Source organism: Vollenhovia emeryi, unplaced genomic scaffold, assembly GCF_000949405.1.
Source record: "Vollenhovia emeryi isolate VEMERY1.0 unplaced genomic scaffold, V.emery_V1.0 DF939207.1, whole genome shotgun sequence".
NCBI lineage: Eukaryota > Metazoa > Arthropoda > Insecta > Hymenoptera > Formicidae > Vollenhovia > Vollenhovia emeryi.
In genome coordinates, this window is record NW_011967159.1 from 831,697 (window position 1) to 854,284 (window position 22,588).

At 41.6% G+C, this 22,588-nt stretch overlaps 3 protein-coding genes across 4 annotated transcripts; 1 reads left to right on the forward strand and 2 right to left on the reverse strand.

The window, feature by feature from the left end:
- Positions 1–560: 560 nt before the first annotated feature.
- On the reverse strand, positions 561–10,719 carry LOC105561456 (intraflagellar transport protein 172 homolog). The gene is made up of 14 exons (XM_012011451.1): positions 10,500–10,719; positions 8,412–8,555; positions 8,160–8,272; positions 7,897–8,082; positions 7,327–7,797; positions 6,095–6,703; positions 5,369–5,807; positions 4,578–5,291; positions 4,009–4,462; positions 3,665–3,771; positions 3,142–3,585; positions 2,749–3,072; positions 2,111–2,541; positions 561–1,534 (listed from the first exon to the last, which is right to left on the reverse strand). Exons 1-14 carry the CDS (start codon positions 10,536–10,538, stop codon positions 811–813), a joined length of 5,199 nt encoding a protein of 1,732 aa, XP_011866841.1. The 5' UTR covers positions 10,539–10,719; the 3' UTR covers positions 561–810.
- Positions 10,720–11,630: 911 nt separating this feature from the next.
- Positions 11,631–16,827, forward strand: LOC105561458 (CDP-diacylglycerol--glycerol-3-phosphate 3-phosphatidyltransferase, mitochondrial). 2 transcript variants are annotated; one of them, XM_012011453.1, is made up of 8 exons: positions 11,631–11,762; positions 12,245–12,443; positions 12,504–12,626; positions 13,517–13,794; positions 14,006–14,277; positions 14,520–14,744; positions 14,947–15,156; positions 15,264–16,827. In XM_012011453.1, the coding sequence occupies exons 1-8, from the start codon at positions 11,731–11,733 to the stop codon at positions 15,464–15,466; spliced, it is 1,542 nt and encodes a 513-aa protein (XP_011866843.1). In that variant the 5' UTR covers positions 11,631–11,730; the 3' UTR covers positions 15,467–16,827. The 2 variants fall into 2 exon arrangements, with proteins under 2 accessions (XP_011866843.1, XP_011866844.1); XM_012011454.1 differs by lacking the exon at positions 11,631–11,762 and adding an exon at positions 11,956–12,026.
- On the reverse strand, positions 16,638–21,818 carry LOC105561457 (eukaryotic translation initiation factor 3 subunit B). Its single transcript, XM_012011452.1, has 11 exons — positions 21,591–21,818; positions 20,397–20,595; positions 19,598–19,910; positions 19,111–19,467; positions 18,844–18,986; positions 18,634–18,769; positions 18,288–18,483; positions 17,993–18,173; positions 17,655–17,895; positions 17,312–17,420; positions 16,638–17,137 (listed from the first exon to the last, which is right to left on the reverse strand). Exons 1-11 carry the CDS (start codon positions 21,724–21,726, stop codon positions 17,037–17,039), a joined length of 2,112 nt encoding a protein of 703 aa, XP_011866842.1. The 5' UTR covers positions 21,727–21,818; the 3' UTR covers positions 16,638–17,036.
- Between the last annotated feature and the right edge of the window lie 770 nt (positions 21,819–22,588).

A 22,588-nucleotide genomic window follows, 5' to 3' on the forward strand; every position in this document is an offset into this window, starting at 1 on the left:
TTTTATAAATAAACAAATATGAAAAGCAGTAATTTTTTGAGAAAAATTGATTATTGATTTTTTAAAATTATTTCTTGAAAATTTTATACAAGGGGGTTTTCGGGGCCGCTCATTATGAATCCGATGTCAGATTTTCAAAATTCAAAATGACCGACCCAAAATGGCGGATGCAAAGTACGTGAATTTTTTAAGTTTTGCAGCATTTTCGTTTGATTACGGTATTTAGGGACTCATCACGTCCGCGTCGTTAGCTCTGGGCAGTGCCAAGAATGAGTAAATTATTGCATATATGTGTGTGTGTGTGTGTGTGTGTGAAGTACAAATACATTTTGAGTCGTCGTAGCAATATGTTGGAATAGGAAATTATGATTGATCAAAATGGTCACGTTTAGCATATTTGCATAACCGATAATGAGTTTATCTCACAATTCGGACGTGCAGAGGAATTCTACGAACGGATTTGTATTCAGCACGAAAAAATCTGTAAGAAATCATTCAGGCTAATGTCGAAATTCTTGTCAGCGGTGTAATCGAAGCAAATAGTAATATATAAATACATAGAAATAATTAATTTTTATTAAAGAGATATAAGTCTCTTTCTGAAGATAATTCAGATCTCGACTAATCGTAAGTAAAATGAGACATATTGCCAAGAACGTTATTACGTACAGCTAATTAAGAGTGTAAGCGCACATCAATACAATACCCCATCACTTACATTCCAAAGTTTTGTAATCTTCTTAATTTTTTTTATCATGTTCTATCTTCATTAACTTCCAATTAAGACTAAAAAGTTTGAAGTTTCCTCTTTTAAAACGAGTACTTGGGTGCTGTGCCGCACCAGTCTTGAAGAAATACTAAAATGTCGTTTAGCGGAGAATCCGGGGATGCCTGTCGGGCCGTATTCATTAATTTGGTCCAGTCGTCGCGGTCAGCCACGCGGCTGGTTTCGTCAAATCTGATAACCGGGCCGCGCACAGGGTATCCCGTGATTACGCATTGCTGAAGAGGCGCGCCAGAGTTTGCGGGCGATGTTACAGAGCCCACGTACACGCCTCTCTGGTCGACCGGTAGACCTTGCTCGATCTTTTGGTCCATAGACACCGCTAGCACCCATTCTCTCGCCTCCTCGCGTTGATCTGTCGTGAGAGCGAGTTTTTCTGGAAGCGGGACCTCTAACGGAAAGTCTGTGACACGCAGATCGTCCACGTCTAAGACGTTGCCGTCGCCTTGCTCCTCGATACACTCCTCCAGATCAAGAAAATGGTTCAGGAAAACGAAGGCTTCGCTCAGTAGACCGGCGGTACGGGCAGCGACACCGGCTTCGTAGTAGTATCTATCGGCGTGAAGAATGTCGGTGTGTCGCAGAAGACTGACCGACGCTTTGACCACAATGCCAGAGAGCGTCGGAAACGAACGGCAGCCGTGCTTTACCGCCGAGAAGTGAGCGGCCTCCAGAAGACGCTCGAATTTCTCGGAGGATGGTGAGGAACGGTAGAGACCGTGTAAAATATCACGGAGTTGTGCCAGATATCTGGAATGGATTAATCGTGAATAATAAATGAAGAAATGCAACAAATAAAAACACAAAATGAACAGATATATTCCAATTTTAATAAAAGAACAATCCGCAAAGAGACATTCTATAGATTCTACGATAAAATATTTTCAACTCATAATGAACCATCGACATATGGCACACGCTATAGAAAGAGAGAAATACAGGCCTATGACTGCATTTCATGCTAACATCTCATTAATAGTTGTTGGTAGTGGAAGAACAAAAAAGACCAATGAGATACTAGCAAGAGAAAGAGAGAGAGAGAGAGATATCCCCCCCTCTCTCTCTCTCTCTCTCTCTCTCTCTCGCATGTGTCATTGCTCGTACGACCCACGCAACGTTCATTGTCAGCCCATTCTACAGAGTGTCCTGCGATGCGCGGATCAGCCGGAGAAGTTAAACAGAACGAGACAAACCGAATCGAAAAGTCCTATATCATTTTGCAAAATTCTCAATAGTTTTCGAATAATAAATAAATGCAAATAATGGAGACCAAGAAATGGCAGCACATTTTCGGTAAATCCCCTCGTCAGTTGCAAGATGCAGTACCTGTATTCTTGCTGCGTCGCATTCAGGATACTCTCGGCCAATTGCAAATACAGATTGAAGTTCTGCGAGATCGCGGGTGCGCCGTATTGCGCGTAAAGTTGCAAGGCTTGCGGCGCTGCGTCGTTCTTCAGCAATTGTGCGGCGCGCCGTGCCACAAATCTGTGCAGCACCTCCGGACTTTGCGAGCTTGCGGCGTCGAACACTTGACTCCATTGACCTTTGCGCGCCATCATCTCGAGGGCAGCGTTACCGTCCACTTCTGCCAGCCGTTCCATTTCACCCTCGTTCGTCATGGCGTCTCGATATTTCTCCTCCAGATATGGCTCAAGATCGGGAGCGAGCTCGCGGACGATTCGTCGCGCACGATCCCACTCGCCGACCGACACTAACGAACTTACCGCGTCTTTCAGTCGGTCCGCTTGAAGGAACACCTGCAGCAATACGAAACCTCGTGAATCTGAGGCATTCAATTCTCCAGCCTTTTCGCTTCATTGTTTTATGTTAAATCTTCCTTCAGAATTTAATTCAGTAAATGAAGAACGTGTCAGCAAAGTGCAACCTCATATTAATCTTTTAATTTGGAGTGCAATTAATTCGATTAAATAAGTGCGTCATTATTAATAAAAAGGAAAAATTACCTGAGCAGCGAGCGCATATTCACCAACGGAAAATAAGCGCGCACCCAGGTCACCGCCGACTTCCGCTGCCGTTTCGGGATCCGCCTGATGTAGAAGAATGTCAGCCGCACGAATAAGATACGATCTCGGCGCCTGCGGATTCAATATTAGGGTGTCCAAGGCAGGTCGTACTTCCCCGAGGTCGAGCCATTTCCGAGCTTCCTCCAATGCGTTTGCTCCGTCCAGTCCTGCACTCCTTTGACCTAACTCTCTGCGCAGTGCCGCCTCCTGACTGGGCAAATATTCTCGACATACTCGCAGTGCCTCGGACCACATTCCGGCTGTCTGAAATTTTAATATGGTCAGACAGAAGAAACAAAAGTGTTCGCGGGAATCCGGAAGAGGGTGGCCAACCTTGTAATGCTCTATTATTATCTCCGGCTTGTGGGCCCTCAGGAGAAGAGTCTCCGCTGTAGCGTAATCCTGGCCCTCGGCGGCCTCGGCGGCGCGGGCGATCAAGACCTGCGCCACAGCTTCCTGGCTGTGCGATCGCGCAACGTCTTCAGCGGACTCCCAGTCGCGGCTGTGGATGTACATCTGTACCGCTTCCATAGTCTTGCCGGCCTGCACGAATTCCTTCTCGGCCTCGGCGAAACGACCTTCGTCCTCCAACGCCATTGCGTAGCGGTAGTGTACCTCCTTCTTCTGGTCTATCGTGCCGTATTTGGCGATCTCCAGGGCCCAGTCAAACAGGCTGGCTTCGCATGCCAGTTGCAGGCAGGGTTCCAGGTAACCCAGTCGCATCAGGAGTCTTGCGCCTAGTTCCGGGGCTAATGTTCGCGCCCACATTAAAGCGACCTGAAAAAAGCAAGAAGAATTGAACTTGATGTTAACACAAGAGGAATAAAAGAGACAACCGAGCTGTATAAACTTCAACCTGCTGTGCCGCTTTTTCTCCCGAAGCTTTTTTGGCGACTCTCAGTGCGTCTTCCCACATGTTCGCGGATCTGTAAGCTGTAACCGCCCCCCGCCAATCACCAGCACCTAAGATAGAACACAATTTATGTACCAACTAACTTAATTGTAAATTCAATGTTTTAATTTTTTATACGTCCAATGACAAAAATATTATAACTACACAGTCGATGTTACGACTGCAGCGATTTTCACGTGGACAGTAAACGCGATCAAAGTTTACAAGGATTAAATTCATTTATTGTGTGAAGGAAGAAAAAATTTATTTTTCATAACTTTAAACTATGGTTTAAATCCGTAACCAACCTAGGAAGTGTTCTTCGGCTTCCCTTGGCTTGCCGGCTGTATCTAGCTCTCTCGCCAGATGCATATGAGTAGTTTGAAGTAGGTCAGATCGGTGCTGTGAGACCAGCCTGATCATGTCACTGCGGTTTCCCGCTTTGCGGTACATAGCAATTGCCGCATCATGGTCGCCGATCGCCACGTAGAGAGACTCGGCGTGGCGGAGCTCGCCGGTCTGATGCAGGTTTTCGGCGTGCTTTGCCAGCACCTGGTTGGCCTCGTCGCTCTTCATGTGTTCTTGCGCCACTTGGTGCGCCCGCATCCAGTCACCAGACTGAATATGAATATCTACTGCGCGTTTGGCGTTTTCGGCGCGAATAAACAGGCTTTCTGCCAAGCTCCGTTCGCCGATCGATGAGAAGTATTCGCCCAGCTTTTCGCATTGCTGGCGGATTTCCTCATTGTCGTCTTCGATCACCTGAAGAGGAAAATGTAAAATAAGAATATACGTAGTGAGAAAAGGTTTAAAGAAACAGCACGAAACTAGATAAACACTGTAGGATATGAAGCATACGTTGAAAGTATTACCGCACCTGAATAATTTGCAAAGCTTTCCGCCATTGTCGCGCATTAATAGCGGCCTTTAACGCTAGTACCGTCTCTCCTGCCTCGATGAAGTGATTGATAGCGGCGTCGTAGTGGCCACTGGCCGACAGATGTTTTCCCCAATCCCTTTCTAATTCAACCACCAAGGTGGGATCAATTTTACGTGCTAGGTCGAGGGCTCTCGCGAAGACACCGGCCTGCGCATAACATTTGATCGCCTCGGAACCGGCGCCGGTCTTCTCCAGCAGTTCCCCAGCGAGTTCGGCGAGATCGGTGGCCTTGAGGCCACTAATGACCTCCTCGACGACTCTTTCGTCCTCCAGTAACTCGTTGTCGGCAAGTATTAATCTGGCGGCTCGTCCAGGTCGGCGAGCTTCCAGATAAAGCTTGACGGCCCTCCTGGGATTCGTAGTCTCTATGATGGAAGCCGCGCGAGCCGCTTGACCGCTGTCCAATAACCAAGCTAAGTGACGGTCCCGCAATTCTGACAAGCCACTCCAGTTACGACTCTGAGCCAGGTTTAGGGCATCCTCCCAGCGCCAGTAGCGTTGATACATGTCCAACGCCTTGTCTAGCTCATTATGCTCCAAATAAATCGCTTCGGCGGTTTTTAGATCACCATTCAGTATGGCCAGCCGGGCCCAGCAGTCCGGATTGCTCAGTGGCTCGTTACCCGTCTCCTCGGCATACTTTTCACCAATCTTGCAACATAATGAAAGAGAAGATGTATTATTGTGCCCCAAGAAGGACTGAGGTATTTATTGCAAAAGGGGAAAACCTCGGCAGTCTCCTTCAGAAATCTCGCGCAAGCCACGTCGCCGATCGCAGCGTAGCACCTGGCAGCTATCATGAGCTTCTTCTCGTTCATCGCATTTGTAGCGACGTTCTCCCACATGGTCTCCACTTGCGGACCGTCGCCCATGTTCTCCAGAAACAGGATGACTCTGCCGAAATCATTGTCGTGCAACGCGGTGCCGAATTCGATCAATCCTTCATCCAACGGATATGCCACCTTAGCACCGTGTTCCTCCACCATCACGGACGTCCGACCATCCTCTCGGACAATGTCAACCACGTCGCCCTTGATCGGCGTCAGCGTAACCGCCTCTGGTGCGTCTACGTTGTACCAAACGGCCAATGTTTGAGCCGTCTGAGCGACGACAACGTCGCTACCAGTTACCCAGGAGGCAAAGGATGCCCCGGTCACCAACAAGACTCTGAAAATAAGAAATGGTTATAGAACAAGAAAGCCTGGTATAATTATTTTAATACAAAATAATACAAAAGTACCTTGAAAGATCAATATTTTGATTACGCTTTATTTAGACAGAATTACTGTAGTCAGTCCAGTAAATAAAATTGTTATTTGATGACTACATTAATAAAAATCGTCTCAAGATCGAAATGAGTTTCTATAATATCGTAATTTCGTGTACAATCTTATTTGACAGATGCGAAAGATCTTGTATATCAAATATACATCGGGTATACTTGATGTAATTACCTGCCACTCGTGTCATCGCTCAGCCAAAGGCGGCCTCGCTTGTCACGCGACAGCAGCCGATGACCTGCTTCGCTCAGTTCCAACCAGTCGACGCGAGCGTCGTGAACGATCATGCTGATGGTCGCGCCGGACAGCAGATCGATCACGCGAACAGTTCTTGGATCCAGCAGATAGGCCAGCTTCTTATTATCGTCCCCGCCAGCTGTGGGTCGCTCGTTCACGCGCACGCTAACCACGTGCGGATTCACCGCCTCGGTGCGCACGGAGCCGAGCGCTTCGTTCTGGCCGTACTCGACGATCGTCAGCTCGCCGGAGCAAAAGATCAAGCATACGACTGGATACTCGAAGAAGAACTTCTCGCCGCCAGACCGGTCTTCCCACGGGATCTCGCTGATCAGACCCAGTTCGATGTCGCCGATCAACAAAGTGTGCGCCGTCCGAGCCACCACGTTGTTGTCCCTGCGCCCCAGGACGCGCACGTCTTCGATCTCCAGACCCGTCTGCGATCTGATGACGATGGGACGCTGCGAGGAGTCGTTCAGGGGCCGAATCACCACTTGGCTGGGGCCCACGTAGGCCACCTCGTGACTACCACGAACTACTGTGCGTCTGCAAAATAAAAAGTTTACAGCGATACGCACTCGAGGCAACTTTGACTGATAGATGAACAGTCGTCTGTTTTTCAGTTATTACAAATTATTCTACAGAGTAAAATGAAATATGATTTACGCGTTGATTATAAGACACTCCTAAATCAGCTCTCTAAAAGTCACTCAGTGGATTATCAGTGAAAACAGCGAATATTCACAGTTTCCCAAGGAACACACTAAAGTCAATAAAAAGTCAAAGTGACTATTTTGACTCAAAATGGTATGGACACATATGTATGGACATATTTGAAGTATAATTTTATATAATTCTATTTATTTATTCACGTTCATGCATGAGCAATTTTTTAACGGGTAATACAAAAGTTTATGTACTATTAAGTTGTATCCCTTTAAAATGATGGCATTTGACTATTACGTGTCCCTTGGGTACAAGTACAGCACTATTGAATTATTCAACAGTGAGTTTTCAGTGATAATGCACTGATTGAGTTTCAGAGAGAAGGTGATTTCAATTTTTACGATAATTCTTCTCAAGGACGAAAAGATGCAAAAGAGCAAAGTTCTGTAAAGTGCAAGGAGTATTGAAACGTCGAACGTTCAGTGGCTTCAAGTTCCAGTCACCTCAAAATAGTCTCAAACTGTTCGACGCCGCCGCACAGTCCCCCTACTATCAATTTCGAGCCGTCTCGTCTCCAGGAGAGTGCCGTGACGGTATAGAAATTGGGCAGGTCGCGCACGTTGGTCTCTTCCCAAACGCTTCTTCGTGGCGTCCAATCGAAGATACGCAATTTGTCCCAGGAGCCTACGGCGACGCTCTGGCCACTCGGGCTGCAACAGGCCACGGTGATCTCTCTCTCTTGGGAGTCCCGGCTGAAGTCGAAAGTTTTGACCGGCTTGCCGTACGGGTCGTATATAGTCAGCCGTTTGTCGCAACCAGCTGCCAAAATGTGCGACTGCGGCCACGCCAGGGCGTAAGCGGGCACTCCGTGGACGCACACGCGTCCCGATGGCTCCGCGCCACCGTCTTCGGCGATATAATATCGGATGATGCTGCCGTCGGCGTGGCTCGACAAAAAGCCGTTGCCACGGACGCTGTAAATAGAGGAGGACCATAGGGAAATACCAAGTAAACTATTAATGATGATTGTGTGCGTAATCGAAATCTCAAAATAGCTGATAAGCAAAGTTTACTTGCTAGCCAAAGCTATCGTCATGGTGTCGGAGGTATACAAGGTTTGCGCCTTCTGCGACTTGACCATTGCCACGCGGACTTTTCCATCCGCCAATCCTACGATGATCGGACCGTCGGTTGGCCAGATCAAACAAGTCACCGCGGCACTTTGTCGGAACTTGTTGCAAATCACCTTCTTGTCACTCCTGAACAATAAGGTTCGTTATTAATGATAAATGTGAGCGATTTATTTTTACTTGTTTTTCTGTGGAAAATTAATTACCAGTCCTCTCCTATTTTGTATACGTATACAATGCAGTCGGTTTGGCCAACCGCAATCTTCGTGGATTCTGGAGAGAAGGCTATTCCCTTCACCATGTAGCTCTTCTTACCAAACTGTAGACCAGAAAGGCGTTGCTGTTAATAGTATTAATAATATTCTATGACACTTAAATTAAGAAACTTTAAAATCGCAAAAGTAGGCGGTGCTGTCGGCGAAGTAAAAGTACAACTGTAGGAAATACAGGATAAATACCTTAGGATCAACAGGCTTTGTGGAAAATCTGTCGCGCTTTACGCCGTTCTCGTCGAAAAGGTAAATGGAACGATCCGAAGATGCCACGGCTAACTTCAAATTGTTCGGCGACCATGCTATGCTGACCACCCTGTTTTCAAACTCCTAACAGATGTAAACGTAAATATGTGTATAAGTATGAGAACATTCAATTCTTACATCATGCATTTTGTTTAAATATGTTTATTTAAAATTTATTGTATGTGTAAATTAATTCGGTATCTTTACATTTGATGCCTTATAACTCCGTTTTAATATTAAATATTTTCTTGTTTCGCTTGCAGATAGAAATCTCTACGTACGTTTCCAAAAAACATATCATGTATCTTGACGAAGTGAACGATAAAACGTCACAAAACAGCAATGGACATGATGGCGTCTGAAGCGTTGCATTTAAGACATTTCTTGTGCATTTTAATTAAAAGAAAACTGCTGTTGAAGTCGCAGAAACGATTCTGTCCTTGGTGAAGGTGCTGTGATCCATAAAGTGTGCAAAAAAATGGTATCAGAGTTTTCGAAATCATTTTGTAGTACGTCAACTCGGTCACATGTCGCAAAGGGGACGAAAGTTGTCTGTGCTTTGGACTGGAAAATTCTCCCTTATTTTGGATTGCCAAACTTTGCCCCGTTGGATTACCAACCGTTCCGGTCGCATCAACGTCTCACCTGGTTGATACAATTTCAAGGTAGTGGAAAGGGTCCGGAAAAGTCTTGAAAACTTTATCGATTCAAGACCGCCAAGTTTCTTCCGCGAGAGTTATTCGTCCTCTGCGAGAAGTATCGCAGTTGCCCAATAAACGCGGCAAAGCACAAAAATAATGAAGATCATTTCGGATACCTTTATAGTAGATTTTGTTGTGAACAAACTTTAAACTTTGCGATAAAAGACACCTAATTAATTTACACACATAACACATACACAGTCTTTTAGACATGCGTGCTGTATGGGAATAAAATATATGACTATCCGTATAAATTTATACGTATATGTAGGTAATTAGTCAGGCTTTCCAATATAAAATATTAAAAATTGCTTCTCTAGAAATTGCTAAGGTAAAATATGCAGTATAACGCTCTCACCTTCGATTTTTGTAAATTTTTCAGAATGCGTGTGCTTTTATACGTAAAATATATTCTGAAAACGAAAATCGTCGCTCTCTTGTACCGTTTGCTTTTAATTAATTTTTAAACTTTTTTGATGTCGATAAGTAAGATAATAATAATTTAAAAATATATTATTCATTTTATATCAATACGCATGCGCAATATTGTTTGCAATATTTCTCGCTTTACTTCAATTATATAAAAGTCTGTTGCTTCTAACTTTAATAAAATTATTTTATTAAAATAACGGTAATGTAGAAAATATGTGTCATTATTCTCTGCTTTAATCAAAAGCACAAACTATTCTAAAGCAAAAAACATTTATCCTTTTTCTCAATTTTAATGAAATGCGCAAACTATTTTGTAAAAATTTATGTAATTTCATATTCATTATAAATTAACAGATTAACAAAAATTTAAGCTGTAAAAATATGTAAAAAAATTATCATTATCTTTCGACATAAAAAAAGTTTAAAAATTAATTTAAAAAACGGTATATGAGCGACGATTTTCGTTCTTAGAATATATTTTACGCTTAAAAACACACAAAATCTAAAAAATTTACAAAAATTGAAGGTGAGGGCGTTATAATACATATAATTTACCACTGCTGGAATCCAAAGATAAAATTCACGTATGACCTACTCCATTTCCCGATAACTAACGTCGATTTAACGACGACGGTTTCGACGTCGCTCAACGGGTCATTTCTCTCGCTGGATTAGTAAAATATAGTTATTTTACTACTCTCTGTTCGAGAGTAATATTCAAATCTTTTCCATAAAAATAAGAAAACACTAAGGAAGTCGATCTCTATTCCTAATAATTTTCGAAGGAATACGTTTTACATTGGCCTAGTCTTCAGATGCGTAGATGGCCAGATACTCCTTTGTAGAAACCTCAAGATTTAAACGTTGTCGATTTAAAATAGCAATTCACTCTCACCTGTCCTGACATGACGGTGCCTAAATATTTCAGCAGCATGTTGATTTTCAATTACAGTAGTATTGTTAGTTATCTTGATATTATTTACAAGTTACCCGTACAGTACTGACATAAAGCAGGTGTATAGCACTCGTGTGTACACGTTGGTTGCCTGGCGACAGAATTCCCACTACGCTGACCACAGCTGCAGACAATGGGTTTGTTTTCTGTTCCTGCACTGGTGAACTAGTGCAGTAAGCTAGAATGAGAAAAAATATGCTTGTCTTACTCCAATTTATTGCACTAGTTCACTAGTGTAGGAACAGAAAACAAGCCTAATATGTATTATAATTAAAGAGAAAAAGCAAAGCATAAAGAATTTAACCGCAAAAGAAAACAAATTTTAGGAGAAAATCTACAATATGTAATGCTCTCCCTTTCGATTTTTGTAATTTTTTCAAGAATTTGTGTTTTTTTTTGTATGTAGAATGTATTCTGAGAAGAAAAATCGCTGCTCATGTATAATTTTCTTAAATTAAATTTCAAAGATTTATGGTGTCAATGAGTAAGCAATTAACAATTTTCGGAAAAAGCGCAAAAGTCTATTGTTTCTTGAATCTGATTAAAGTAAGAGAAAACTACTTTCTGCTTACTGTAAAGAATAGCTTTGTGCTTTCAGTAAAAGTAGATAATATAGTGATAAATATTCTCTACATTGCCGTTTTTATAACCAAATAATTTAATTAAAGTTAGATGTAAGAGACATCTGCACATACGCATTGCAGTTTACCATTTTCGGTAAGCTCAATAGTTTTTTTAGTACTACACGTGTCTGCTACTTGATATAAAACAAATCTTATAAATAAAGTGGAAAAATAAAATATTCAATTGTCAAATTAGTAATAATTATGACCATAATTAATAATTAATTGAACAATACACTTGCCATGTGCATGCGTTTTTTCAGAAGGTTATCAATTTCATACTTACCGACATCATAAAACTTTAAAATTAAATTAAATAAGAACAATACACGAATGACGATTTTCATTCTCAGAATATATTCCACGCATAAAAACACACAAATTGTGAATTTCTTCAATAGCTTACGCCAATTTGAAATTAAAATCTCCTCTACGATCGACAGGTGGCACTTGCGGCGCTTCGTTGTTTCGCATAGAAAATCAAAGTTTCGCGCATGTGGACGATCGAAGTTTTCGTATTTATTTTCGTATTAAAATAACGTCTCTTCATGCATAGCGCGGCTCTGCGAATTTTCAGACGGTGCGTGCGATTTAATTTGGCATCGCTCGATATGTGTCACTTGTGTTTCACGCGAGGTCTTAGGTTAACGTAGCATAACCTTCAAATCTGCTTGACGTTCGATTTGTTATATAAAAAAAAAATTGACATTTTACATAAATTAATGTACGCTGCGTACGAATAGCGTGACATAAGTTGACAATACTGATAACAATAAAACATTTGTAATAAATAAAAATAACGGGATTTTATATCACTTTTACTAATTTTGTCGAAATACACAAGGTTTAGTACATTTAAATTTTTTTAATGCCTGTCAATTTAAATTAACATATTATTTTTATATTATTTTATGATATTTTGTACGTTATAATTTATAACTTATAAATAATAGCAAATGTGTTGTACACATTGTGACGTCATGATTTTACAATAGGATAATTATGGATAATTTGTTACGTCTTTTACTGCCTTGACGATTTATTTATCTATATGTTCCTCAGGTTTCACGAACCAAAATTGCTGAGCACTGCGGCACAAGCAAGGACTTCTATAGATTCGCCGTTTATCAGGTGCAAAATGCAAATAGCGTTGCTGGACGACGAAAAGTTAAGAGACTCTGATGTTGTGGCACAGGAGGATATTAATTTGCTATCCTGGTTGCGCACTGTAGCTCCTGCTTTTCCAGTGAATGGCTCGAAGGTAAAATAATTGTGCGCGCAACCGTGGACGTTTGTTTCAGTAAAATTTTTTTTTATCCAGGTCACTGTAATCTACAAGCCACAGGTGTTTTACAGCACACTGCTAGAAAAGTGCAGACATGCCAAGAGAAGAATCACGCTCGCTTCGCTGTATCTGGGCACTGGCACTTTGGAGACGGAACTGGTGGGTATACAAATGTAACGGAAGCCTGGCAGGATAATTATTTCGAATAGAAAGTTAGCGATAATTAACTCTCAAAACGAACTCTTGTCTGCCATTAGCATAAACCGTACTTGTGCCGTTGCCTTAAATAACCCACTCAAAAAATTCTGAGAAAGTTTACGTGATGAAACATTAATCGTGTTCGTTGAAGTACAAATTAAATGTCTCGATAATGAAATTGGTGAAAAGTTTATTTTGAATAATTGACTTATAGGTTTTTTTTAGAAGCAATTGTATGTTAGCATGTCTAAAAATTTTGAATCTTTTCAAAATTTGACTTATAAAATGTAAGCACTGTGTAAGTTCTTAAATATAAAGTCTAAGATAGTTGATAATAAAAATATGGAATTGTTATTGCTGAAGTAAAAAAGTGATGATTAGAATACGCAAAAAATGTATATACACAAATATATATTTTAATATTTTAGGGCAGATAAAGGCATGAAAATTAGGAAAATTTTTCCAAACTTCAGTTTCAATCAACGAAAACCGAACTCGTGAGTCTTTCGTGTTCACCGTCGATTTTAATCGCTTTGTATATGAACAAACAAAACTTGACCGATGTCAACAAGCTTTTGACTTTGAGGCCCCTGCCAACAATTTTTTTCTCACAGAGAAGCCGTCTACCAACTTGTGAAGGTTTTCAAGAAATCTTTAGTTATTGAAATCGTTAGGGCACGAAAGACTCACGAGTTAGTTTTGAGAATTGACTACAAAAGTTACAAGAAAAAGGTATGAAGAGAGGATTGAAATATAATTAATTTCCCGTACTAAAAAAAAATTTTTTTTTCGAGAAATAAAATTATATTTATAAATCAATAAAAATTAAAAGAACACATTTCTTTGAGCAGGTGAATGTAATAGAGCAAGCAGTGAGCACGAATGGCGGCAATGTGCAAGTGCGGATTCTGCTAGACTATATGAGAGCTTCCCGGGGCAAGCAGAATTCCCGAAAGATGCTGGAGCCGTTGCTTAAAGGCAAATGTGGAGATCACTGCAAGGTCTTCCTCTATCATACGCCGAAACTACGCGGCGTGATGAAAGCGGCAATCCCGGATCGCTTTAATGAGCTCGTCGGTTTGCAACATATGAAGCTATATATGATCGACAATGACTTGATCATCAGCGGGTAAGCTTGTAGTTACGATTGCCATAATTAAGAAAAAAGATGTCGGAATTTATACCGAAATTAATATTAAGCCGATACGAGAGGAAAAAAGTTGGTCAATATTAAAAATATTGAATAGAGCCATTTGAATAGCTAAATTATGAGCCATATAGTGTGTATTTACAAATATGATACACTCATAGAAATATATTAAACAATTATTTTATGTTAGAGCGAATCTCAGCAATGATTACTTCACAAATCGACAGGATCGGTATTTCATTATAGAAGATTGCAAGGAGCTTTGCGACTTCTATAATAAACTGATCGAGAAAGTGATGGAATTTAGCTTTTTGCTACAACCGGATGGCAATGCGAGCTGGAATCCTCCTGCGAATCATCACCCTTACAAAGGATCCGGGAAGGTTTTCACCCAAGAAGCAGCATCCAAGATACAAACGTTCTTAAAGAATGAATTAAAAAAGAATGTTGATCTTGACAAAAGTATGCCGACAATTATTTTATGTACAAGGCATTCGAAAAGAATGGGACTCCCCCCCCCCCATATTCAGATGATTTTCCGCGAAAGTGTGTACTTCTGAAGATAATAGATGGGTCCCATTTTTTCCGAATATCCTGTCTAATTGTGTCCAAAACAAAAATATATATACAAAGATATTTCGCCAGCTAGATTAAAAGGAAAGTTACTTTGAGATCAGAAATTGTTTAATCCTTCATTATCGCAGACGCAGACACGTGGATATTTCCATTAGTACAAATGGGCCAGCTGAACATCCATCACGACAGCAAAGTGACATTGAAACTCTTACAAACTGCCCCAACAGGATCCAGGCTCAAACTAGCAACTGGTTATTTCAATCTAACTTTCGACTATAGTCAAGCTATACTTAAAGATTGCCGAGCAACGTGTGATATTTTGACAGCGCATCCCACTGCCAATGGTTTTTTTAGTATGTCTTTGTTGTACATTAAACGATTAATAAAAATTTCTCTAAAGTCCCAAACATGTGGACGTCTCCGTAAACTAAAATTTATGTAAGATCGATGCGTCTTTCTTGCACGATTATAATTTACTTTTTTTCTCTCAAAGAGCTGGATTAATAATTGTAGAAACTAATAACTGTTTATTATTTAAATAATCTTACCTTTAAGATGCCAACGGAATTGCCGGAGGAATACCAGCAGCTTATACCAAAATAGAAGAATCCTTTTACAATTTATGCGAGAGAATGAATCAACAAACGAGGATAACGCTGTGGGAATTTATCAAGCCAGGTTGGACGTACCATGCTAAAGGTCTTTGGTACACTTTGCCAGATCAGAAAAAACCTTCATTGACACTGATAGGTTCACCGAACTTCGGTAAAAATAAATTCTTATTATTTCGAATTTTACTTTTCGATAAGATTGCAATAGATGATCTCTCGCAAAAATTTTTAATAAGACTGATTCGAATACGGATGGTTTAGGTTACAGATCGGTAAACAGGGACCTCGAAACACAAATAGCTGTGATGACAAAAAACGAAAAGTTACAAAACGCGCTACACGAAGAGCAGGCACGATTGTTTTCCTGTGCTAAGCCTGTCACGAGGAAGACTTTTACGCGGCAAGACAGAATACCGCCAGCTTGGGTGTGCGCGGTTGTACTCTTCTTTCGCTACTACTTTTAATGTCAAAATGCTTTCGCGAGAAAGGCAAATCGCGTATTCTAAACTTATTTAATTCTAGCTGTAACATATTGTACAAGTACAGATTTCCGTATTAATATTTAATCGATTTGCGAACGATAAGACCGTTTCCACGAACTTTTTTCATTACTTTTACTTCCTAGATTTACAGATGTACTAGGTGGTAAACTTAGTTTCCGCGGCTCACATTTAGATAACGCTAGTTGTAAGTGCAATTTACTTTGACATCTAAAACTGGCTGCATATTAAAAGTTGGACATTTGTCAATAAAATTCAGTGCGAAAAGATTCATTTAAACGAACAGTGCCATTTTTTTCTTTTGATTAAACATGGAACGTGATAAATTGTTTTTTCGACATGTGCTGCTTCATTACTTCGATTTGAAAAAAAACTGCAGCTACAGCTCATAAATTACTTGTCGAAGCTTATGGCAATTGTGACCCATCGGAAAGAACATGCCAAGAATGGTTTCAGCCATTTAAAAGTGGTGATTTTAATGTGAATGATAAACAACGCTCAGGTCAGCCGAAAAAGTTTGAAGACCCCGAATTGCAAGCATTATTAGACGAAAACTCAGCTCAAACGTTCCAAGAATTGTCTTCAGCGTTAAATGTTACTCCGATGGCTGTTACCAAACGTCTACATGCAATGGGAACACTGATGCAGTTCGAGTGGGAAGTTTTCCCGCACCCAACGTATTCACCAGACGTGGCTCCTTCAGATTATCACTTGTTCCGATCGATGCAGCACGGCTTGGTGGATACACACTTCAAAAATTACGAAGATGTGCGAAAATGGATCGATGAATGGATTGCATCAAAAGACCAATCGTTCTATCGTTGCGGAATCCACTCATTGCCAGAAAAATGGGAAAAATGTATAGCTAGCAAGGGCAAATACTTTGATTGATGTATTTTTTGCTTTTGATAGCGAAATAGATGAGTTTGTTAAACAAAAAAAACACCGCGGAAACTAAGTTTACCACCTAATATAAAGCCGTCATTTACAAATCATAATTATTTAAAATACAGCAATATTAATAAAATTGTTGGGCTATATGAGATATGAAAAGGATTGGATCTAAAATCTTAGGATTTCTGAATTCCTATGTGTTATAAATTTTGCAAATTTTAGAAAGTAATGTTCATTTCAGTAAGTAATAAATTAGCATTTTATTCTGCAAGTTGCCGGTAGAAGGTGTAAAATCAGTGATAAATTTTTCGTGAGCTATCCTGTAAGGTACGTGATAAAATTTAATGTTGCTACGATGTCGGCGTTTCTTATGCAACATCGGGTACGTAAAAATGGTTTGGAAGTAGTAATGACAGCGATAGTGATAGTAATAATAGCAGTAGCAGTAACAATAATACAAGATTGATTGTCTGTTGCCACTCATGGTTCACGGGTTGAAATAAATTGCAGCGATATTCAATCGCTGCAACGACAAACAATCGCGACACTTTACAGGTGGAAACAGACCGCTAATTCACACTTAGAGATTTCCAAGATTGGCAACCGGCGCGGCGATTAACGATTGTCCGAGGAAGAGAGTTTACTTGTCGTCGATCACGAAGGTTTCCTCTTTGACGAAAAATTCTACAACTTCTTCCTCCACATTTTTCGAGTCTGAATCCAGCTCGTCAGTATCAATATCTGAAAGTGCACACACGTGATAATCTCTCAAATCACATTAGAAATATTGCCTATTTTCAGTATATTAATAATATAGTAATTTCCTTATTCAACATGTTCATAAATTTGGAAGGTGTACACCTAGCATATACATTTTCTATTCTATAGATAGCTTAATATTTATAAAATACTTACTGCAACGTAACTCAAGACGACGCTTCTTCTGATTATTCCATTCGTCGACACGTCTCGTACGATACTCTTCGAATGCCTTCATCAGCAAGCAACGTTTCTCAATTAATTCCTAGAAAATTAATAACTCGTTAAAATAAATCACGATTCCTACACACATAAGAATTTTAGAAGAAAAAATTCATTTTGCAACAACACATTCCCATATATTATTCTTTTACTTCACAATTATGCATGCAAAAATTGAATTTCTAACAACTTCTAACTGGAATACCTGAAAAACACTATTAGAAAAAATTCCTTATTAGTGTTAGATAGTTAACAGATCTTATTAGATTAGATGTACCTTTGAAGCACGCGTCAATCGCATGCGATCTTTGCTCTCGAACTGCGCCGAGTATTTCTTCAAATTCTTCTTTATCTCCTTAATCTGCTCCGCAGTGAGCAGAGTCGGAGGTCGCGGCCGCCACAACAGCTGGTTGAACGCGGTCAGATTGACTCTCTTTAAAATACGACCCTGGAAAGTCCATATCCAGTAACCGTTGTCAACGCTGGTCTTCCAGCTGGATACTGCCGTGACGACATATCTAAAATTAATCGAGATGAAGAAAAAGTTAACTTCTCGCTATAGCTTACACGCTTTTCTTTTCATATTATTTGGCTAGTTGAATCTGTTGAATTTACCTGCCAGTCGGGTCCCATTCCACGTCCGAGGTTTGATAATGATCAGTGCAGTTCATAATAGTAAAATCGTTCGTGTCGATAAACTCCAGAGCGCCAGCCATTGTCGTCAGGCCAGCGAGGACGATGAACTGACCCGACGGTGACCAGAACAGATGATTACAAGCTTTCTTCTCCAATCTTTCTGTTGAAAAATGCAATTTACGAATGTTAAGCTTGAATCAATGAAGCAAAGACTCGTTAATTAACTTGAACGTGTAAAAAAATTAAAAGTTCCCATTCTGATCTAATCACTTACTGAGAAGGGCAGGCTGATGGCCGTATCGCACTTCGTAGAAGCTGACATTCACAGTGGGTATTTCTCCGTGAATGATGGCGAATTTGCTGCCAACTGGCTCCCACGCAAAAGCGTGAATCGGCTCCTTTATTTCCACGCTATCCACGGGAATTTGTTTCTCCCTCATGTGGAAGATTTCAAAGTTGTATGACATACCCTGTAATGTAGAATATGAATAATTTTTGACAGGAATTATATTTTAATAATAACAACTACCGCAAGCTCTCTTGTTTTTGAAAATGCAAAACTCGAAACTTGCCGAGAAGTGCCAAAATTGTACGTGATAAATGACGAAATGCCAACTTACTGTGTACTTCTGCTCCGTCTTTTCCTTGCGTTTGGCGAAGCGATCAACTTTCACGCACAGGTAGTCACCGGATTTTTGCCAAAAGATCTTACAGTCGGCCACATTGAATAAATTCTTATTCCTTATTTCATTGCGGCTGAAAGTCGAACAGTTTTTTCGGTTAAAAAAGTACCGCTTAAGCTGGTGATTTGAATAGGATTCAAGACTTACTTAGGAATTTCGAGCAAAGTTACTCTCGCAGGGACGTCTTTGTCTTCCGGCACCCAGTAAGCAAGAACGTTATCCGTCGGAGACCAACTGAAATCTCTGATCCCCGGAATTTTGATGCTCTTCTTGTCCAGCAGACCGAACGACTGAGAGATTAAATATGACAACAGTGATTATCAGGTCACAAACTTAAAACGTCGAGCGATAATAATGAATATAGTCAGTCAAGTGTGGTAAATTGAAGTAAACGCGACTGTAAAAACCACTCACTGGAGTTTCATAAACACTGAGAACGTCCTCTCCCATGCGTGCTAAATATTTATCGTCGTGCGACCAACGGAAGATTGGCCAGACGGAGGAGCCGTCCGGGAAGAACGATCGTTTTTCCTGGCCCGACAGAATGTCCCAGATCACGAGACGCTTTTGATCCTGCCCGAGATCAGTGCGCGGAGTGTAGGTGACTAGGTAACGCTCGCAGGGCGAGAAGTCGATGCACTCGACACCTCGCTGGCTGAATCTGGCTTGCTGGGTGAACTGAGGACCACCCCACAGCGCGACTCCCAGCTTGTGGAATGTGGCCAAATACGTACCTAGCTGTGACCATTTCACATAAGTCTCCGTCCAGCGCTGGAATCAGAGAGAGAGAGAGAGGGGTAAGTTGAACAGCTTCGTAGTGACAAATTTAACTCGTTGCAATCTGCGGTTTACCGAAGAATCGCCCAGTGAAATCCCTGTTCCCAAGACCTTTCCTACTCACGTTACGTTCTTCCAGCATGGTGGGTTCCGGTGCGGAGTTTTGCCAAATCTGCACCGACACGCCCGCTCCATTGCCGCAAAGAACGCAGAACTGGTCGTAGGCGTCCGGCTCCAACAGGTGATAGTGCAAGTCACTAGCGGCCTTGAAGGGCTGAGCCTTCGGCGGCTCCCAGTTCTCCGGGATATCCTCGAACTTCTTGAAATCCGTGAAAAGATTGACTTTAAACGTATGGGACTTGTCGATTTTGTAATTGTTGGTGGACTTGACCGCGGCGAGTGCATTCAGGTGATTGTTGTATTCCAGGAAAATGTATCTGCCAAAGAGGGAGAAAATATTTCAGAAACGAATAAAAACGTCCCGCGAGATATCTCGTTCTAGAAAAATGGCTTCATGACTTTTCTTTAAAAAAAAAAACACGAGTAGAAAGCCCCAAGAAAAAATATAAGTGGTAAGTGAATGCGAGCCAAAAAAAGAACAGAACTCGGTTCTCGAGATTTCAACGTTAGACAATTCTCTTTAATGTATGAATAACAAACGTTTCGATCCTTCTTCGTGTGTTCTTCAGCGATCTTGTTGAAAGAGCAAATAAAAACGTAAGACAAAATCGTCAAGAAATAAAAATCTGTATGTCAAACGTAAAAGTCATCCTTCTATCACGGCTGATTCTCGTGAGTCTCCATATGGTCCCAGCCATAAAGAGTAAAAAAGAGAGCAAAACTGATAGAGGACAACTTCGTACCAACACCGGTAAAATAATGACTAATGACTTTTTCTTAATTTCGGCAGAATGTAGACGAACCCCTTAGTCTTGCCATCGGTCTCGTTCATCGGGTAGTACTGGTTGACAATAGTGCCGAACTTTCCCAGCACCTTGTTGATAACAGATTGAAGCTTTTCCAATTTGTCGGGTTCCACCCGAGGCACATTATCCACGACGATAACAGACTCCACCCCGTCCGTTTCCGAAGGTTTCTGCTTCAAGATATCGCCGAGTAGCTCTGTAAGTTCACAACGGAGACACGTCTATCATTGTTGCAAAACCCGCTCGCTCTCTTAACAAGTTTATCTGTTTTGCTCGCGTTTTATACCATTTGAGAGAATGCCTGAGGCCCGGTTCCACCCACCCAGACATCCCTCAACTTGAACCTTAGTTCAATTCGTTTGTCTCTTTCTAAAGTAACAATTGGGAAGAAACAAAGAACGAATTAAGCTAAGTTTAAAGTTAAACAACGTTGATGAAGCCGGGGATGGACCAAGGATGGACCAAAACTCCCATTAACTCAACGAGTGATTAGTGCAATCGGTAAAATTTAAGTGAAATCACTCGTGAATCTTGAATCTGATTATCTCCCTTCGTATGTTAAGCTGATGTCTATCAGATAAACAAGTATTATTCGATGCCGGCCAAGTTAATCGAAATTTGGTCTACACGTCACGTAGCACGACCATCGTGTTTTCCGAACGCGTTCCGTCACGACTCGTCTACATTCAAGAAAACAAAATTGTCACTATCGAGTGGACATTGCGGCGACGTGTTACGCGTAAAGTCGAAATTTCACGCGCAGCGACGCCCGAATAAAATCAAAGGCAAACACGCCACGGTTCTCCAATCGCATCCGGAGCGATGGATCGCATTGCGCGCAGGCTTGACAGAAAAATAAGACAAGAAGAGAAGTAGGTGTACCGAAGAGGGACCGTTTGCAAAATAGCACATGCGACGGCAATTTCTGGCCGTGTAGTTTTGCAAACCGGAAGTGACCGGGGAAAGAATCGGTGCTCCCTGCGAGATCGTTGCGGACGTGCGATTCCCCGAGGGTGGAATCGCACGATTCGCAAGTGTCACATTGCAAAACGAAGACGCGCGCGCGGGCGCGCGTTCTGAATCACACATACGCGGACGACTGACGTGCGACGAGATACGAACAAGTGCAACGTGGTCCACTGGGCCAGGGTGAGGTTGGGGAAGGAAGAGAGGAAGCTAGTGGATACTTGCCCTCGTCGGTGATATCGTCAACGAAGCCCTCGGGATCGCTGAAGTTGGGCTCCTCATCGTCGTTCATCGGATCGTCGTTATTCTTGGCGGTCTCGTCGTTCTGCGCTGTTTTCTCGGCCTGCGTTTTCTTCGCCATCTTGGAAACCTCTTAGCATATTCCTACGCTCGCTCGCTCGTGCCGCTCGTGCCCACGCCGCGCCGCAACGAGAATTAAAATGGCAGCCAAAATGGTAGCCGGATCCTGGGATCATGGACTCATGTAGAGTGACTTTATACAGAGAAAGAAATAGGAGGGCACGAAACCGGTCCGCCATGTTTATGCTCGATCCTACGAGAGAGAAAGGTCGCGTTCAGCAGACACAACTGTTGAGTGAGCGCTCAATGATTTCTTAATATGACTGGCTGGATCTAAAAGTATGAATCAATCATATTGAGCGCTCACTCAACAGTTGTGTCTGCTGAACGCGGCCAAAGAAATATATGCGCTATCTCACTATAGTTAAGGCCTTCACACATAAAATTCTGTAAGGACGTAAAACGTAAGCGTAAGAAAGTCGACCAATCACAGTCGAGAACGTAAGGCAATAACGCAAGCAGTAGCAAATCCAATCTGTTGATTTTCTTACGCTTACGTTTTACGTCCTTACGGAATTTTATGTGTGAGGGCCTTTACGGATAGTTGTCTGCCATCAGCCATTTTAGAGCCTTATGTAATTTATTCGTTATTAATGGCCGCGTTCAGCAGACACAACTGTTGAGTGAGCGCTCAGTGATTTCTTAACATGATTGGCTGGATCTAAAAGTATTAACCAATCATACTGAGCGCTCACTCAACAGTTGTGTCTGCTGAACGCGACCATTATCATTCATGTATTTGAAAGTCAGCGGCAATAGCATAAACATGGCGGACCAATCAGACGATGATTCCTCGTGTCCTATCCACTGAAATATATACTAACTGGAACGCGCGCTAGAGCCGAGCCGTGTGTACCGAGAGA

Coding starts and splice junctions, on each gene's coding strand:
- LOC105561456 (XM_012011451.1), bottom strand. CDS start 10,538: ATGCTGCTGAAATATTTAGGCACCGTCATGTCAGGACAG. Junction 5,808..6,094: donor AGCGATGACACGAGTGGCAG/GTAATTACATCA, acceptor TCTTATTTTCAG/AGTCTTGTTGGTGACCGGGG. Junction 4,463..4,577: donor AAGCTTTGCAAATTATTCAG/GTGCGGTAATAC, acceptor TTTCCTCTTCAG/GTGATCGAAGACGACAATGA.
- LOC105561458 (XM_012011453.1), top strand. CDS start 11,731: ATGCATAGCGCGGCTCTGCGAATTTTCAGACG. Junction 11,763..12,244: donor GCTCTGCGAATTTTCAGACG/GTGCGTGCGATT, acceptor TATGTTCCTCAG/GTTTCACGAACCAAAATTGC. Junction 12,627..13,516: donor GCACTTTGGAGACGGAACTG/GTGGGTATACAA, acceptor TTCTTTGAGCAG/GTGAATGTAATAGAGCAAGC.
- LOC105561457 (XM_012011452.1), bottom strand. CDS start 21,726: ATGGCGAAGAAAACGCAGGCCGAGAAAACAGCGCAGAACGACGAGACC. Junction 19,468..19,597: donor CCATGCTGGAAGAACGTAAC/GTGAGTAGGAAA, acceptor CTCTGATTCCAG/CGCTGGACGGAGACTTATGT. Junction 17,138..17,311: donor TCGTCTTGAGTTACGTTGCA/GTAAGTATTTTA, acceptor GTGCACTTTCAG/ATATTGATACTGACGAGCTG.